The following is an 18,944-nucleotide window of genomic DNA, read 5'->3' on the forward strand; positions in this document are numbered from 1 at the left end:
ATGTTAACTCAAAAAAATCAAAAACTTATCGTTTGTTTGGAATCAATTACATGAAGAATATTGTTATAACGTTTATGTCGTGGCAAAGATCTTTGAAAATGAAGATAGAAGGAATTTTTTTATAAGTCCAGATGATTGTATCGACCAAGATCGCTCACCACTAAGAATAAGGGGTGATAATATTTGAGGAGGTAATATATTTTTACTATAGATAATTAGTTTAGTGTACTAAACCATTGTAATATTAAATCATATTGATCATATGGTAAAAGTAATAGGGAAAATAAAATGTTGTAAATTAAATCAATAACTTTTATTCGCTATCCTATCCTCTATTTCGCAAGAGTCCAACATAACAAGATGATCAGTCAACAGGAAACAATAATTCTCTTGCAAGGTCAGTTTAGACTAGATATTTGTGGTCAGGCGGTGGAGACTTAGTTGGCAACGGGGAGATGGGCACCCTGGGGGTGGTAGCCATCGGCGTCAGCGGTGTAGGTGACGGTGTAGACAACGTTGTCGGGACCGGTGTAAGAGAACTGGCCGCGGACTACGAAGGCCTCGCTGTCAGTACCAGGGTTGATGAGTTGACCTTGAGCCTGTTCAGACTTGCCGTCACTGGTCTCCAGACTGTTAGAAAATGTAACTAATTAGTTATATTTGCCTACATTTGCGGTTTTTGTAAAATTGAAGGTAATTTTCAAAGGCTGTGGTTTGGCATTGTGAATAAATTACTTCCTTCTTTATATGAGATTTTTTAAGTGAACTTCAGTTGCAAAGAGATCGAGTGTAAAGTACTTACGCGTAGTTGTATCCACCAACTCCGATGTTGTCGTTGTCGTAACGGACGACGACGGCGTCCTTGGGGTCGACTGGGACGGCGACGGCCGCAGCGACGAAGAGGGCGAGAACGATGAACTATAACAATAAAATCAAATAAAGCTTTTGCAATATCGTTCGACAGGTTCAGGGGTTGATAATATTCAGATAGCTAGATAACTATTTTGATGCTCAAAACCCGAACATAGTTAGAACATTGCATGGTATGCCACAGGGACACTCTCTGGTGCCATTTATGTATATGTAATAACAATTTCTAATTAATATTTATCTAAAACCGCAGATCTATCGTGACTGCAATTTATATTCCGAAACGTCGATGACCTATCGAATTTTTATTAGACATTTACGTATAGCGACATAATTAAAACGAAATCTAAATGTCAAGGTTGAGATGCTACTTAGAATTTCGTCCGCGATGAATAACATCATCTAAATGATAATGTAAAATTACTGCATAGCGATGAACTATTGATAGACAAAAAACAAAATTTAGTGATCGAGAACAAACGTTTTTAAAATGTCCCTTAGATGATACAAATTTTTAACCTGCTTTTGTGTCCCACTGTAGGGCAATTCTTCCCCTTTTCCTTTTCAAAATTCCTTATCTTGTGCAACCTCCCTCCTTATTTGATTGATATATTTAGATAGATTAGATAATTATTATAAAGAAGTTAATTCCGTAATTTTGAACTTATCTAGTTTTATTTAGAACTGCTGCTCAAATTTTAAGATTTTTTTTAACTATTGTGTATTGTTTATGCTAAAGTCTTGAGTCTATTCCCAGATCATGGGAAATATTTTTATGAGACCAAAAGAACAAGTAAAAGGATGTGATGTCATTTAAGAAAGTTTCAATAATGAACTAAACAATGGACCGTCCTTACATAATATATTATAGACTGTCACATAGTATGACAGATGTTAGTAATAAAAGCCTACAAGTTATATAAAAAGATTGATTCACACTGTAAAGGTCAATCAAGTAGATTTCAAATGATATATGACTTGACCAACCTATAGATAGAACATATTACGTAGTGATTCATGAATAAACGATAATTAGTATTTCTTTGGTTATCTTCAATAAGAATGGAAGTGGTTGTCAAAAATGTATTGGTTAAAAAAATAAACGCTTTTGAAGATCAGGACCTTTTGTAATAGTATTAATTACAATTAACAGATTGATATTATTTATAATTATAGGGTTTATTAGACGTTGAGTAATAGGTAATTTGTCACTATTTTCTAGATTTTATATGACTCCAAAATTATAACTGAAATGTTTTACATATCTTTAAATCTATCTCAAACAAGTGCATCTTCAGTACTCAAATACTATATTTAATATGACTATATTCACTTTTACTATCATGTTCAATAAAGACGTGCAATAAATATTAAGTACCTTTAAACAAGCGTGAGAGATGAGCCCTATCAAATTCATTGCTCATTCAGATTAAGTTGACATTTAAACCGTTTGACCAATACACTTGAATTTAAACAAACTCAAATATTTAGTTATCACTTATTAAGTCAATGAGGCAATATACTTAAAAGCTTATATACTTTATGTTATGTAATCGATATTTGATTTAAATTATCTCATTGAAGTGGTTTCAATGAATATTTTTTGCGAAGTAATTGCAGTTGAAATGGATTAATTTTTTTTTATAAATATAAAAGAGAGTAGAAAATTGGAATGATTAAGAAAGTTAAATTAGAAAGATAAAAAATGATAAAAATTTAAAATTTGAAAAATTAATAATCAAATTCATAATAATAAATTTGAAGGATATAATTAGTCCAAAAGTAGATTTAAATCAAACTTACGGATTTCATTTTGAAGTAGGTAGGTGGGTTTTGCCGGTTGTTGAGGAGAGGATGTGCGAACGACTGTGCTTCAAACTGCAATTTCGCACATTTTTATACTAATACGTGGACCGACTATTTTGCATATATTTTAATTCATACTTGATGCTTCAAATTTTGCCACACCTTCTACATTTAGTGCATTCGTTTTTTTTATAAATATTAGGGAATTTAAATATTATAATTAGAAATCCTGTTTTCTTAAGGCTGAGGTAATTTATTGTCAGCTTTGAGATTGACGATTAACATCTGATGATGTAAGTGTCAATACTAAATGATCCTAATGTTTTAGATCTTATATTTTATTGTCTTTGTTTCATATTAGGTTATCTTGAGATTCAACTATTTCGCATTTTCATTATATTTCATATTACTGTATGTTTTGGCAAATCTATGTTATTTGTATTTATCATGTAGTGGATACGCTGGAGACAGATGGAAAGTTATGGGGGTCTTCACCTCCATTCTATTTATAACAATCTTTATAAAATCCGACATGGGAATTAATCATTACACAAGCAGGACCATTCATCAAACGTAGGGTTATTTTTTTACTATACCTATGTGCTAATTCTGAGAATTACATATTTATATATGACAACGATGTTAGCGGTCTAATAGAAACTTAAGACAATGATATGAAGCTTATTACGATAGCAAGACTTATTTTTGTAACTATAAATAAGCTTTGACAAATCTAAACTCAATATTGACACATTATTTTGTATCGTACCAACAGACTGCTGTCTTAAAAACACATATATACTATATAATTATTCATGAACAGTACCACAATGTAAAGAGGTTTTGAAAATATTGCTCAGCGACTTTAGCAGCCCACTGTATATTTTTTAAGCTCCATAGTAAATATTTTTTGTAGGATTGGATTTATTAGTGTCCAATGGTGTGTAAAGTTTCCTTCTAAGAATAGGAAAGGTTAAGCCTCAGTCCACCAAGCTGACCGCGGTCGAGAACTTTACACCATTGATAAAAACTAACCTCAAAACGGACAAAAAAAACCTACTTCATATTACGTGGAAAAGTTGTATTTTTTATGTTTTATTACTATTGATTAATATATTCAGTTCATCTTAGGTTTTTTATTGTCAAACTGGATCGAAGGAGAACGTCTGCATAGTTGCATACTAATAACAATTTATATCATCAATAAATATGATAAAACTATCGGTCTGTCTGTTCGTTTGAGCGTGATAAACTCCAAAACGAATAAAACAATTTTCGTATGGTTTTCTCTCATAAGTAGAAGATTAAGTGTGGAAAGTGTAACAAATTAATTAATTAATATTTTGTGAAGTTCGACCGAAATATTTATAACAATTAATTTGGTTTAGACAGAACAATTCTTATTAGGTTTGGTAGTATATTTGTATAATTAGGTGTCATAAATGATTTATCGGAACAGAAAGTAGTAATAAAAATATATTCATTCTTAATATTTCTTTAACTTTCAATATTTATTTCAATAATACTGGATTTGTTTTAGCAGACCGTAATATTTATTCATGGGGTAGACTGATTATTCAGTTTTATGCTCTTTATCTAAATCTAAACCGGTACATATTGCATTATTTTACAACATTTCTTCCCAATCAGAAATATAGTTATCAATTAACAAACACTTGTTAACATTTCATGGTATATTTGTAGAAGTTTTCACAACCGTAGCTAATTTTTATAGAGCGGTACTAACGGGTAATAAGAAATAATCCTAGTTTTTTGTCTGAGAGACGTCTGTATTGTCTTACGTGAACAACGAGCACGATGCTACGCGGCAAGATACTATAGCACATTGCGATAAGACCCTGCGTCTCTTCTCTGACGGCTATTTAGGCCGATGGACAATCCAAGGTGGTTAATTTTTATCATTAAGAAGAAAATAAGCTTTAAATCCAACTAATAAAAACTATCCAACAAAATAATTAAAGTTATCATAAATTACTTTGTAACTTGTATTCTTTTGTCCCGGAGAACCCCCTTATGTGGACGAGGTAGCCGGTACAGACTAATTTAGTTTCAATCCGCTACTTTTGCACTGTTGAGCAAAGGTTTTGTCTTAGGATAAATAAATAATAAAAAAAAGCTAAACAATAATAGTAAAAGAAAATATATAATCTTACAAAATTTTCTACCAACGATGTACATTCTGGGCGACTAATTAAGAGGCCATAAGCTAGTACCTAGTTTAAAGTTTTTCGTTAACCCTTTGGCCGCTACGGTCTGCTATACTCGACAAATCATAACGTGCTCACGACGCTTTCGTCAGCAAATGTCGACAAAAATATAGCGTCGTGAGCACAGGTCAAAACAGGTAAAGCCACAGACAAAAGCTAGCATCATCATCTATATCATTTATATAGTCCATCTATAATATGGAATCACTAACGATTTTATGACTTAGCCATAAAAAATATATATACCTAGCATAGACAGGTGAAGACTTCGTTCAGCCTTGACATTCACTTTCCATGTCGCGCGATGTAAAGATGCTCGTCAGATGATTTAACACCAAACCGGCTTGAGACGTTTTGTAATAGATTATTTAGTGCTACCGACACGGAGACGATACGACAACGTAGCTGAATTATTTGGGAAACTGTATTGACATTCTTTACGAAGTGCTTAAACACTAAAATTGATTAATTATGAAACAAAAACTAAATGTAATTTAGGTTGCTTGAATATAACAGCTATCATTGAATGAGACATGCATTTTGTTTTGTTTATTGATTCCTCACGATATTAAATTGTTTGCTTATATTTATTTATAAGATCGATTCTCATGGTGGAATTAGCATTAACAAGCTAATAAAATTAGATTATTCAAAATGTGCTAGAATTGAAAAAAATCGTTGAGGTGATCACTAACAAAATTCTGGTAGGATTGGTGCCTATAGAGGCTCTACCACTCATGTAATGTCGTCTCGTCCCCGAATCGTGAGCACTAAACGTACTTGCATCTAAAACACAAAAGTCGTTTATTTCCTTAACATTTAGCCAATATTAATAAATTACAATTATTATGATCAGTCTCAACACTGTCAAATACTACAAGATGTTCGCAAATGAATAATTATAGAAAACTAGTAATTTTATAACGGTATACATTATTTTATTATCAATACGTAATAAGTAGAATTTCTACTACTTTTTTGTACTGTTATTTTACATTTTAAAGATACGCTAATATTTTTTTCTCTGTCGTTATGCTAAAATTGGCGTATAATATGTAAAATATTACGTAAATAGCTGTTAGCTTAGATTTTTTGTTTTTTTTTTGTTACATGTATTAAAACTGGTCCACTTATCAAATCTTATGTTAGTGCTTTTGAGATTTTTTATGACTTTTTGTAACTACATAATTAATACTCTTTTTGATTATATTCTGGTATTTGCGGAGTTTAAAGTTAAAGACATTTAATTGAATCATAACTATTGTTTCTCATAGACTCAATCAACTCTAGGGTGGGTAAAGTGTGGTAAAGTCATCTATATAAGTATGTATTTAGAAATACACATCTTTTTCAGTTATCTGGGGGTTATCACGTATCTCAGTTAACAACTATTTGAAAGCTTGCTATACATTGTTTTCTCCCTTTGACAAAAGTGATTAATACATTACGTCAAAGCAGTAATGTACTGAACAGTGGTCATCGATTTGACGTACATCAGTTGTCAACTGAGATACGTGATAGCCCCTCAGGAATCAGTAGACCGTGAGTGATTTATCCTATGATATATAATATTACTTACACGAGACTAGGAATATTAAAGTTACAATCGTCTTATTCCTATAATCAAATACAGACTTTTATTGTCTATCTACCCCCTAGTTAACAACCTGTATATTTTAAAAGTTCATTGATTTGTTTTTTTTTGTCAGACGGTAAAAAAGTTTGTAATAATTTGCTACTGGATTTTCCAGTATTTTAATAGAATTAATTATTTAGAAAATCGGAACTGGATGCAGACAACTATTATTAATAAGTATACTAGTTACATTTAAATAAATTAATAGTATTTATGAGGAAAATACAAATCGCCAACAAAAATATAAAACTATTTTTGTTTCTTTTTTGTTTTTATTTTACACTTATCTTCTTAGTTTGTTTTTTAAGTTATTTCTTCGCTGCGTAGAACTTAGAGTTATATAAGATATCGATATTGTTGGAAAATGTTTCTCAATATTTCTAGCGGCTTGTATAAATAAAAATCTTCTTGCTCTATCAGATTATCAAATACTTACTATGAAGTGTTATGCTCATAATAATTAATTGAAGCGGGAAGCGGACCCAACATATTTGCTGATTTGCTTGCATCAAAATGTCCTAGGTGGTCGTTCTACTACTAAACTACGTAAAAAGAAATCTATTCTAATATTATAAAGCTGAAGAGTTTGTTTGTTTGATTGTTTGTTTGTTTGAACGCGCTAATCTCAGGAACTACTGGTCCGATTTTAAAAATTCTTTCAGTGTTAGATAGTCCGCTTATTGAGGAAGGTTATAGGCTATATATCGTCACGCTACTACCAATTTTAACAGAGTACCAGCGAACAATGTTACAAAAACGGGGAAAATTTTGGCCCATTCTCTCTTATGTGACGCAAGCGAAGTTGCGCGGGTCAGCTACTCAACAAATAAAACTGGTCAAGTGCGAGTCGGACTCGCAAATTATTCAACAAAAATACGACAAAAAATATTTCTTATTCGAATCTTCGTATCTGTTGATAAAACGGCAACAGAAATATATTGCCTGAAAATGTTTTAACTGCTTATTGCGGTTTATATACCGATTAGATACGGCCTGGTAACAGATAGATCCGGGGAGGAAGCGGGAGTCTGTCGGGCTCTCCCGCCTGCTAGGTCAACTGTCACCATAAAGTGGCCAGGACGCGGTACCTCCAATTGGATACTCCACTTCTCAGCCGGGGTATCAGACAGACCTACTACTAAGTCTTAGTAATAGTGTCCTGTTTTTGTCCCTCAGATACGGAACTCTAAAAACATAATTTTTTACCCGTTTTTGTTATATTTTTTGTTCGTAACTTAGGATAAATGTAGCAGACATTTGATCTTTAAGCCTAACCTCTACTAGAGACAATTGCAGTTAAAGTTCAATTCTAATAATATTGCCGCACTGTGTAATCTAGCGATCATCTGTTACTACCTGAACAGAACATGGTTTTATTTCATTTCGTTTTAGGAACTTCTGCCGTGACTTTGTTAAGTTGATGTACTAACAATAAGTTTTTGATGCTGTATAAATAATTAATTAATATTTTGCAGTAATGTAAATGCGTGTTTGTGATTTTTTGTGTTGTACAAAATACCAATACAAAATGTTGTACAGGATTAAATTACAGTATTTTCCAGTGGAAACTATTTTACTTCTTATGTGTAAGAGAAGCACCGGACAAAGAACTATTTTATAGATGAATAAAACTTACTTAGAACTGATTTTGTTGAAATGGGGCTTACAGATATATCTACTACAGCTTGAGATATTCTACTTTTTATAATAATATCTGATTCTATCCTGGTATTTTAAATGCGAAACTTTGGATGTTCTTTCCTCAATTGTGCTAAAATACTAAACATATTTTGAGGACCTTAGGTACCTGGTGTAACTCAGGACTTTTGTCCCCTACTTTTTTTATCTAAGTCACGGGGAGTATCTAGTAATTCTATACGACTCTTCAAAATCTTTATCAGTTATAAGATCATAAAAATAAAAACACAACACAAGACCGTGGCGCCGCACGTTTTTTGCTAACGACCGTTAAATGTATCGGTCGTAAATCCTAGCACTAATTAATTGTTAATTGGTCTATTACAATCTAATGTTTAATTTATTCTATTACATGTAATTCTATCAATATTTACTTCCAGTTCAATATTATGTACTAATTGAGAATTTCCTTATAAAATATTCCTAAAAAAATATAATCTATCCAAATAAAATTTCCCAAGATAATTTTATATAGGCCTCTGCTGTTATTGGCCTAGTCAAATACTCAATTATTGAACTGGTTTGGAACCATAATTAAAATGTTTTTTCTTGACAATTATCTCTTGAAACTCTGTCCAATACAGACACACATACATTAAATCACGCCTTCTTTCCTTAAGGGTAGGCAGAGTTCAGAGAACTTTGTCCAAATAAAACAAAAAAGATTACAATCAGAAATATATTAAATTGTTGGCCTTATACTTACTCTTTACTCTTTCTTTAACTGATAACAATAAAATATTTTTTTTCTTGATATTTAAATTGATATTTTGAATTCTGTCAAATTCTCAATAAAACAAAAGAAACGTTTACATACAGACATACAATTACTAATTCCATATTAATATTTAACTTTCCCCGTTATGCTCGCCGCCTATAAACAATTTACTGTAACGTTTTTCTACAGTCGATACTCTCGAGTATCGAAAGTATGAACTATTTTAAAATGTCCTGCCAAAATAGTTCATACGACGCCCGCCAGAGGCGCTTATCAGATTTTCATACAAAATTTCTCGATGACAGGCCGGTTATCGCTAGCCGATAGCAGTAAAGAATCGAGCTACTGCTTACAAGTACACTGGTTGCAAATGGTTGTATTTCAAACACCTTCGGATATAAAAGGCATGATGTTATAAACAAAGAAAAAAATACATTTTCATAGGAATTGCACTAACCTTGAAAAATATTTATGACAGAATACTTAACGATGATTATTAGGCTATATATTATAATTTGAATACGATTCAAGCAATCGTTATGACAATCCAAATACCACGATTACGTCACCGTATAGTGATGTTACGCATTGTATCGATAATCGTATAATAATCGATATTTAAAACTAAATCGATAAACGTATCATCACGTAGTATTAAGTAAAAGAGTATTGTAAGTATTGTCTTATTTCATACTATGATATATTTTTTCTATAACTGTCCCAACTGGGCAAGGATCTCCTCCTGAACGAGAATGGGGACCTTGAGTCCACCACGCTGAACCAAGTGCGGGTTGGGGACGTTGCATACCTTCAAGAACTGTTCTAAAGAACTTTCAGGCATGCAAGGTTTCATCGCGATATTTTCCCTCACCGTAAGAACAAATAAAAATTATTTCTTATACACACATAACTTCGAAATTACATCAATGTGTTGCAGCGGGTACGAATCCTCAAGTTACCCCTCCCACTTTAACATCTCGGCTATCTCTGCTCAACAAAAGTTGATGTATAAATTGTAAAGTTTATCGATAATTATCATCACATCACTATAACAATTCCTTAACTTAATTTATTAGCATCAAAACCAAATGATTTAAGTCACGTTTCTTGTCTAATTAGCCAAAGACATTTGGAGATCTATAAGGCTGATTCAAATGTCTCAGGTTTGATTCCTCGGCACGACACGTGTCTATTAACTAATACAGTCACTGATGCAATGAGTCACACCAATGATTTTTGTTATGAGCATATTTAAAAACTAGGTACTTCAAGGATAAAAAATCTGTTTTTATTTTTTTCGTATCTTCAAAAATGACCGAGATATTAAACGTCAAAGTATGGCCTTCGCGCCAAACTCCGGCGAAGCGGCCGCACGGACGTGTGACGTCATCTCACGACACTGCTATTTCGTCAGTACTTGCCGATACCTACATAGGCTCGTTGTGCTCTCGCGGTTTCGCTTTAAATAATTTGTTTTGCTTATAGGGGACAAACAAAATGATTAGAAAATATTGTATTGTTCCTATGTGTACTAACTCCAGTGAAAAAACACCCCAAAAATTGTTTTTTTCTGTACCATGTAAACTGTTTTATATTTTTGCAAAAGACACCTAATCTAAAACTTAAAGCCCGGTTCTGATACTGTCAAGCGCAAATGTTAAATAGAAGTTTATTGCCTTTTGAACACTTCCTCAAGATCAAGATGCCATATCATGTTCATACATACCTAGCAATGAACTTTTACCTAACAGTTGATACTATTTAATAAGCAGTTCAATGACCTCACAGGCGGCGGCGAGCCGAGCGCGGCGGTTGAGTTGGCGTTGGTTTTTTGTTTTGAAAAAAGAACCCATGTTTATTAAATCTAATAATATCAAAATTAAAATGTTAGTTTAAAAGTTCTCATTACACACCCAATCATATAAGACTACCTACCTACAGAGTAGATTCATGCGTTCATATGATAGCCATCAACCTGACTAAAGTCAGAGGCAGGGGTGACAACTTTTTTTTTTATAATATTATTTTAAAACTATGTTTTCCAAAGGAGAATGGGCACTCCTGGGCGGTCGGCGGCCATTAATGAAAGTAGTGTCAAATTAAAGTTATGATAACTAGGAACAACTTTTACTAAGAACGTTTCGCTGCAATCCTTTCAGGAAACAATATATTGACATGTAAATATAATGGAATTTCATAGAATAAATACAATTATTTCGTGTCTGTAATGCTTTTAATGTTGTGTAATAACGTTACATCTTCTTATAACGATTGCAATGCCATCAAAATGAACTATAATCGTAACTCGTATCTATCTATCATATGGTTCACCTACTTTCAAAGTTGTTTAAGCCGCCCGAATGTTATCTTAGTTGACAACAACCGGGACCGACTTTTTACGTGCCCTCGGAAGCACGGAGAAGCTCAGTTCAAATACCACAATGCGGTCACCCATCTATAGAATGACCGCGCCAACGGTTGCTTAACCAAAGCTCAACGGTGAGCGCAACTGGCTATAAACGCCTCGTTTTTAAGCTGAGCATTCAAGACAGATAAGTCGTCTCAGTGAATATATTATAGAAGAGCAAGATGTTTACTTGTTACGATATTTATATATTTACATGTTATGATTGTTCGAATATTAATAATGTCTACATTTGTATGCAATAATATGAATAGTACTTTTTATTTAATCTCCGAATATAAGCCAAAAATATGTTTTTATACTATTAAAAGTGCTCAAAAACAAAAATGTTTTTTGTTCGTCATATAAGTGCGTCGCGGCAATAAAACTTCTACACGGTAATTATAGGACTAAACTACATTAAAAAACAAAAAATCAAGTTTGGCCGCGGATCGCCCAGGCTCCATACTATTTTGCCCATTCTCCTTTACACTTGGTAGGTACGTAACACTCATTATTTGTAATGCCAGTTCTAACAAACTTTCAATTTTATTGTTAACTACACACAAAAATATTATTAGTAGTATTTACGAGTTCAACTTTCTTTACCTGGGTCTAGTTGATGATTGTGTGCGTGGCGATCGAGATCGAGGATATCTTATTTTACAAAAAACACGATGATTAAATTTATAACACATACACATACTCAGACTTATTAAATATTAAATGCAAATCACCTTTCAAATCAAAACTCCGCATCACCCGCAGTCGAACAAGCGTGTCTGTTGCGTCGTGACGTCAGCGCATAGCGCGCGAAGCAACGCAAATTTAAAAAAGCAGTGAAACTTTATAACGCTGTAACTTCGGTAATTTTGATCCGATTTTGATAAAACAAAAACTATTATTATCAGCATAAGTACACAAATTAAATGCAGTATGTTTAATAGTCATATTTTGATGTGCTGGTGTGACTCATTATAAAAGGTTAGCTTTTACAAATAACTAATACATATATGACGGCTCGGTGGCGCAATTGTTAAGAAGATTGCCGTCGCAAGAACTTTGTTGTATTCAATTCTCAATTCGAGTAATAACTTAACCTGGTCTTCTACCGGACTTACCCCCGGTTTCTGAGTACATTTAACGGTAGTTTATCTATTCAATAGCGCTTTTTTTGTATGAGTTTAGACGCTATTGAATAGATAAACTAACGCTAAATGTACCTCAGAAACCGGGGGTTAGAGAAAGGTTAGGTCTAGAGTTCAACACACCCGCCAATTTTTTTGATTGCATTTCTGTTTGTATTTCATTTAATAGTCTGGATCTGGATTACAATATAGGATACTTTTTCCCACGCGACCGAAAACACAGGTAGATGTTAGAAAAGAAAAAAATAATCATTCGAACAAAATATATTATAATTTTTAACGTCGCGTAGGTAAAAAGTGTGTATCTATTGTAAAAAAAAACCGTATCAAAACGACAGCATGAGAATTAAATGCTACTTCAGCTTGAGCCTCTTCTTCTCTCGAATCACTTCGAAAAGATCGATTTTCGTTCCACATCTAATAAAAAACTGGGTCACAAATAACCCGATTTTTAAAGATCTAGATTTAAAAATAAATATTCTGCGATTGCGATTCTAAGTAAATATGTGAAAAGTAGTAAATATTTATTCTTTACAAACGCTTATTAGCTACGCTGATGTAAGGTGTAATGCTGATTATAAGTCACTGTCTTAGTGAGAGCGACAAGCGGGAGCGGAGGAGGAAGCAAGAAATAGTTCTACTACGTTATCGTGAAATTGTGCGTTATATATTAAATGTTTGGAGAGTGTCTAAACAGAATTTAATCATTATTATTGGTCTTATATATTGAATATATTTTTTGATCGCCATATTTTAATCTATTACAGGCATATTTTGAAGTTGTAGCGAGATTAGGACTTTTACAAAATTAAAGTGAATTATTTGTGGTCTCTTCTAGCAATAGGTTGTGGCTTGACAAATTCGATAAACCCTTGACCAAACCCATGTGTAATGACATTGTATGTTGTATGCTATGTGTTGTTATTAATAAATAAGTATGTTGAAATAGACAGCTTTATTTCTAGTTCAGGCAAAATATATAAAAATATAAATTTTAAATGTAACAGAAATAAAAACTTTACTACTTTCTTATTTCTGTTACATTTAAAATTTAAAGATTTTTAACTATCGCAGTTGGTACACGTAATACAGAATTGCTAGCAGGTCACAAATGCGCCTAAAAATTTTAAGGTTCATAATACCTTATTTGCTTAAATAGTATAGATCTTTTCAAATGTATAACAATTTATTCAAAAGTGAGCATATGCCACACTAAAATCCTTTGCTGTTCAGATACTCTTCTCGTAATCAAAGAGGCATTGAATCTACATTACTAACCTAGTTTTGTTTGAGATTACGACTTATTTCACGAATTTTGAATTTAAAAAAAAATAAGATTTTACTAATTTACACATGTATGCTGGGTATCAATTAGAAAATGTATATGTAAATAACTTTGTATCCAGTATTCTGTATTTTTTATATAAATAAATAATATTCATAAGCGTTGCTACCCGCTTACAGTGACACCATGTCCTAACGCACACATACACGGCAACCGGCGCGCGCTCATCTTACGCAACAAGGTTAAGTTCAATGGGTTAGCATTTGTTAAAGGTTAAATCATTTGCGAAAATCAATAGATTGATGAATTTATTGATCCCAATTAATGCTTTTGTTAATAAAGTTACCTAGAGTAAAATTGTCACGATGCACTATAGTCCAACAACTTTATAGAGAGCCTTGTATGCAAGGTGTGTAGCAAGCTTAGGTGCACAATATTCAGAATTTTTAACATTAGTGACCGAGTGCTTATTGAGCTGACGGTGGCCTGATTAGCACAGCTATTTTATTTTGGAAATACACAGAGCTATACACTACAATACACCAAGATTCACTAAGTTGTTGGATTAAAGCATCAGACGACGACTCAATTTCCGAACAAAAAATTGTAGAAGTTTCCTCTATTATCCCACCGGTGGGTAAAACAAATGAAGTAGATGCCTTAACTCTTCCATGCTGACCAATTACAAGATGTATTTCACAGTTATAATAAACTAGCTTTTACCCGCGACTTCGTCCGCCACCAGAATTTTCCCATGGGAATGCGTCATTTTCGATCTCGGGGTAAAAAGTAGCCTATGTCCTTTCTCGGCTATCGAAACATCTCCATACCAAATTTCATGCAAATTGGTTCAGTAGTTTAGGCGTGATTGAGTAACAGACAGACAGACAGAGTTACTTTCGCATTTATATTATTAGTATGGATAAAAAAGCGCGGATTACTTATTTTTTGTTTAATCTAGTACGCATAGATGTCCTAAAGAGTGTATGACACATTTACTCATTTTAATGTAATTTTGTTTTGATACAACAATTATAACTATGTGAAAAAAAAAACTAGGTACTCCGTCATACTACCGTTACTTGTAAAGAAAAACTAATTGAAGCCATCTTCGAGCTTCGATCAATTTACAGTACAATTCTTATGTTAATTCGTACACATTGACCATTTCAAGAGTTCCCATTAAGGACTACAATTATGTCATTAAATAGGTGAACACCATAATCGAACAGTCTTATTTCTATCTTGTTTATTTAAAACTAGATTTTTACCGTGGCTCTGTCCACTTAGTATATATCCTAAAGCTTATATCATTATCTTCTTATGTCATTTACGTACCTATATGAACTACAACACTGACAAGTTTCGTCGAAAACCAATTTCGTTTGATTGAGTAACAAACATCTATCCAAACCTTCAAATATCCAAACTTTTTTAGTATTAGTAAGACTAGCATCTGAGTCTATCCTGACGCCTTTTGGGTAGAAGAAATATCAGGACATAAGATCTTTTTAAAATTCAATTCGCAGTTTTTGCGTTGCAACAAAACATTAAAACACAGACCCATTCTTGCTATAACATTAATAATATCAGTGGTATCAAAAATTTCCGAGCCGAACTTGATCAACGTGGTAGACTCTAGACCCGGTTCATTCCGAGAGGAGACCCTTGCACAGTATATTAAAGTACTTTTCTGCAATCACAAGAAATTCGCCCTAATAAAAATGCCTACAAATATATCCAAACATCGATGTAACCACTGACTAAATCAAAACCAAATAAATGAGTTTTAAAATATTCGTAGAATCTTAACCAATCAATCAACACAATAGGCTTTAAGCCATCACATGTGAAGATCAACCAGTTTCTGAAATACTTTCACCGCGTGCACCCACAGTTGCAACATAAGCCTTAAGAAACATTCATTCAAATAGCGAAACATAACACACCGACACACACTTGAACATCAATAAAACCTTATAAGATATACATTATGTTAAAAGAATTTAGGAATCCAAGGATTATAATATAAAATTGTAATGAGATGGCTTCAAACGGTTCATCTTCATTCGGAAGGTCACGCTCATAAATTAGCATAATGATATATTTCAATCTGTGTTGTGTAATATGCATTAGTTATTCGTTTATTTTTATTATCCATCAACGGCGTTGTGTGCCATTTTCCAGCGATTTATATTGATTTTCGAGCGTAGGACTTTAATTTATTGCCAAAACCTTTGACAGTAATTGTAATACGAAAACTTGTTATTTGGCTAGAGCATCAGCAAGTGCAGATGTCCCGACCTTTTAAAAGCGATATTCTAATCTAAACGATTACTTTAAGATGATGACACCACTCATCTTGGTTCCACGAAAAATCCACTAAGCATTTTATTTTATAGAGTTCCTAATGCTTCCATCTAAAACTTTGCGTAAGTCATTCAAAGAATTTAATAGGTTATAATAAAACGAGTAAGTAAATTACTATAACATAAATTGTTTTATTAACAAAATTGTTCAGGATCATATCACAGATCGCTTGGAGATTGGATTATTAACAAAGGAGAAGGAGTTTGGGTTAGGATTGAGTATTTTTGGACTAGATATTGGAGCGAGTGATGTTAACTTAGGGAGCGACGGGGAGGTGAGCGCCCTGGGGCTGGAAGCCGTTCTCGTCAGCGATGTAAGTGACGGTGTAGATCTGGCCGTCAGGACCGGTGTAAGAGAACTGACCGCGGACGGCGATGGCTTCGTTCTCAGATCCAGCGTTCGTCACCTGTCCCTGCTCACTATGGCTGATTCCGTTGGAGGTCTCGTAACTGTACAATGAAAATAAAAATTGTAATCGTTATATTGATGATGCCAGCGGCAACGTTTTCAAACATAACTTTAACTAAGAATTATAATTGAATGCTGAATAAGTAATATGTTTGTTAGTTTACTTACGCATAGCTGAATCCATCAACTCCGATGTTGTCGCTCTCGTAGCGGAGGACTTGAGCGTCAGCGTCGGGGCCAGCGGGGGCGGCGACGGCGGCGGCGACGAACAGAGCGACTACGATGAACTGTCGAAGGAATTACATGATTAGGACGACTCACTCCAAGTACATTTGAAGAGTTATGAACGTCTTCCAATGTAATAGAACGACAATAAGTTGACAACAGTTGAGAGTGAATGGTATCCATAATGCGCGCAGTTTAGTTACAATGAGCCACTAGGTGTTAGATGACACTGGATTGTAGTTCACTTCAAACGTACCGATTTCATTTTGGATGAGTTTTTGTTTGTCCTGGGACTGTGTTACTGAGAGGCAATCGAGCGACTGATGCCTTTGGTTCGTCTGGCGCGCCATTTATACTGGTAAGCGCTTCGTTGCACGACAAGGACGCGACTTGACATTTGAACTTAGGTGCTTCTTCGGCCACCGATGTTCTACGCCATAAAGGTGGCCAGTGATATGTCCGGTTGAGTGTTCTTAGTGATTTCAATAACGGCCTAATTTTATTTCTTTGTGCAATAGACGCTTTATTTATTTCAAATCATTTTACATTTTGTGTTTGTTACGTTCAAATGTTGTGTTATTATTTTCTGGTTGTATTTTTTACTAAAACTTATTTACCTACGAAGAACCTAATTTTATTTCAATATTTTTTTTGTAATTTCGTTAAACTCGAGACAGTTTTGATTTTATTTTTCAGTAATAATTGTAATGATAATGTATTAAGCGAACATGTGAAGTTTTGTTATTATACGGATCTATGAACCGTATTTGCTGCAATAAATAATTTAAAAAAATATTTTGAGTGTTATACAGTAATACTTACCTGAATAAATGCCCCGATTTCTTTCCTACGACTTTTTTAATTTTAATATTTTGTTTGATTTTTCCATAACATAATACAGATAATATTTGTAGGTAGCAAAATAAGGAATGTATATTACGTCCTAATTCCTTACTATTCGTATTACTAAAAACCTCATCAATAATTATTTCAGAGGTTATTACAATTGTATCTGTTGTTTGTAAAAATAGTAGAAAGAAAGACACAATACATCATATTGGCGATGTTTTTCAAAAAAAAGTCAGGTGCGTAGTACTAGTAACTGGCGGTCCTGTATGAGTCTGTATGACAACATGTATGGATGTGTATGATTGTGAAAAAATCAAAGGGAGTTTGTAAGGATCGTACCAAGTGGCGTTATTTTATCTCCACCTACCCCTGTTGGAAAATGGCGCGATTATATGTATGTGTGTATGTATGTATGTATGATAATAAATAAATAAATAATATTTGTTTCGTATGTGAATCGAACCCACGCCACCTAGCAATATAATAACATAGCAATTACGCTTCTGTCATGTCCAAACGTCGGGTAAATAATAAGGTATCCTAACCTTTAGTTTTCAGTCGCTTCCCTAAATATATTATATGCTTCAAGTGCAGTGCAAATAAAATAATCTTAAATAATGACCTTAAACTTGTCTCCTAGTTTATAGACTATCAGTTTAGTTACAAATACACACAAATTAGCGAATGTATATTCAGTTAGCGTAGTCTTACGTAATCTTCGAATTTAAGATATCCCGTGTTGTAGTCTGTGTGACCAAAGGTGAGAATTTTTGACCACAAGTTAGTTTATTTTGACCACAAAATTATTATGAATAGTAACTCTATCTAAGGTATGTTTTTTTTTTACCAAAAGGACCAAGATTTGATGTCCATATCGTATAAAAAGTAATCGTTCTGTATAAAAAAAATGTTGTCTGGATATTGGTTAATACAGGTTGCCAGATGCGCAATTTATGACAAATAAATCATGATGGTCAAGCACAATCTTAGATTGATTTTTCTTAAGTATCTAAGTGCTAATAATATAATTTACTAGCTGACCCGCGCAACTTCGCTTGCGTCACCTAAGAGAATGGGTCAGAATTTTCCCCGATTTTGTAACATTTTTCGTTGCTACTCCGCTCCTAATGACCGTAGCGTGATGTTATATAGCCTATAGCCTTCCTCGATAAATGGGCTATCTAACAGTGAAAGAATTTTTCAAATCAGACCAGTAGTTCCTGAGATTAGCGCGTTCAAACAAACAAACAAACTCTTCAGCTTTATAATATTAGTATAGATATGAAACTCTTCTGTTAC

General features: G+C 33.3%; 2 protein-coding genes across 3 annotated transcripts; both read right to left on the reverse strand.

Annotated features, from left to right (window-relative positions):
- Positions 1-298: 298 nt before the first annotated feature.
- On the reverse strand, positions 299-17,076 carry LOC142973431 (flexible cuticle protein 12-like). 2 transcript variants are annotated; one of them, XM_076115096.1, is made up of 3 exons: positions 17,053-17,076; positions 803-918; positions 299-630 (listed from the first exon to the last, which is right to left on the reverse strand). In XM_076115096.1, the coding sequence occupies exons 1-3, from the start codon at positions 17,059-17,061 to the stop codon at positions 438-440; spliced, it is 318 nt and encodes a 105-aa protein (XP_075971211.1). In that variant the 5' UTR covers positions 17,062-17,076; the 3' UTR covers positions 299-437. The 2 variants fall into 2 exon arrangements, with proteins under 2 accessions (XP_075971211.1, XP_075971210.1); XM_076115095.1 differs by lacking the exon at positions 17,053-17,076 and adding an exon at positions 2,674-2,789.
- On the reverse strand, positions 16,271-17,166 carry LOC142973430 (flexible cuticle protein 12-like). The gene is made up of 3 exons (XM_076115094.1): positions 17,053-17,166; positions 16,740-16,858; positions 16,271-16,612 (listed from the first exon to the last, which is right to left on the reverse strand). Exons 1-3 carry the CDS (start codon positions 17,059-17,061, stop codon positions 16,420-16,422), a joined length of 321 nt encoding a protein of 106 aa, XP_075971209.1. The 5' UTR covers positions 17,062-17,166; the 3' UTR covers positions 16,271-16,419.
- Between the last annotated feature and the right edge of the window lie 1,778 nt (positions 17,167-18,944).

This window comes from Anticarsia gemmatalis, chromosome 6, assembly GCF_050436995.1.
Source record: "Anticarsia gemmatalis isolate Benzon Research Colony breed Stoneville strain chromosome 6, ilAntGemm2 primary, whole genome shotgun sequence".
NCBI lineage: Eukaryota > Metazoa > Arthropoda > Insecta > Lepidoptera > Erebidae > Anticarsia > Anticarsia gemmatalis.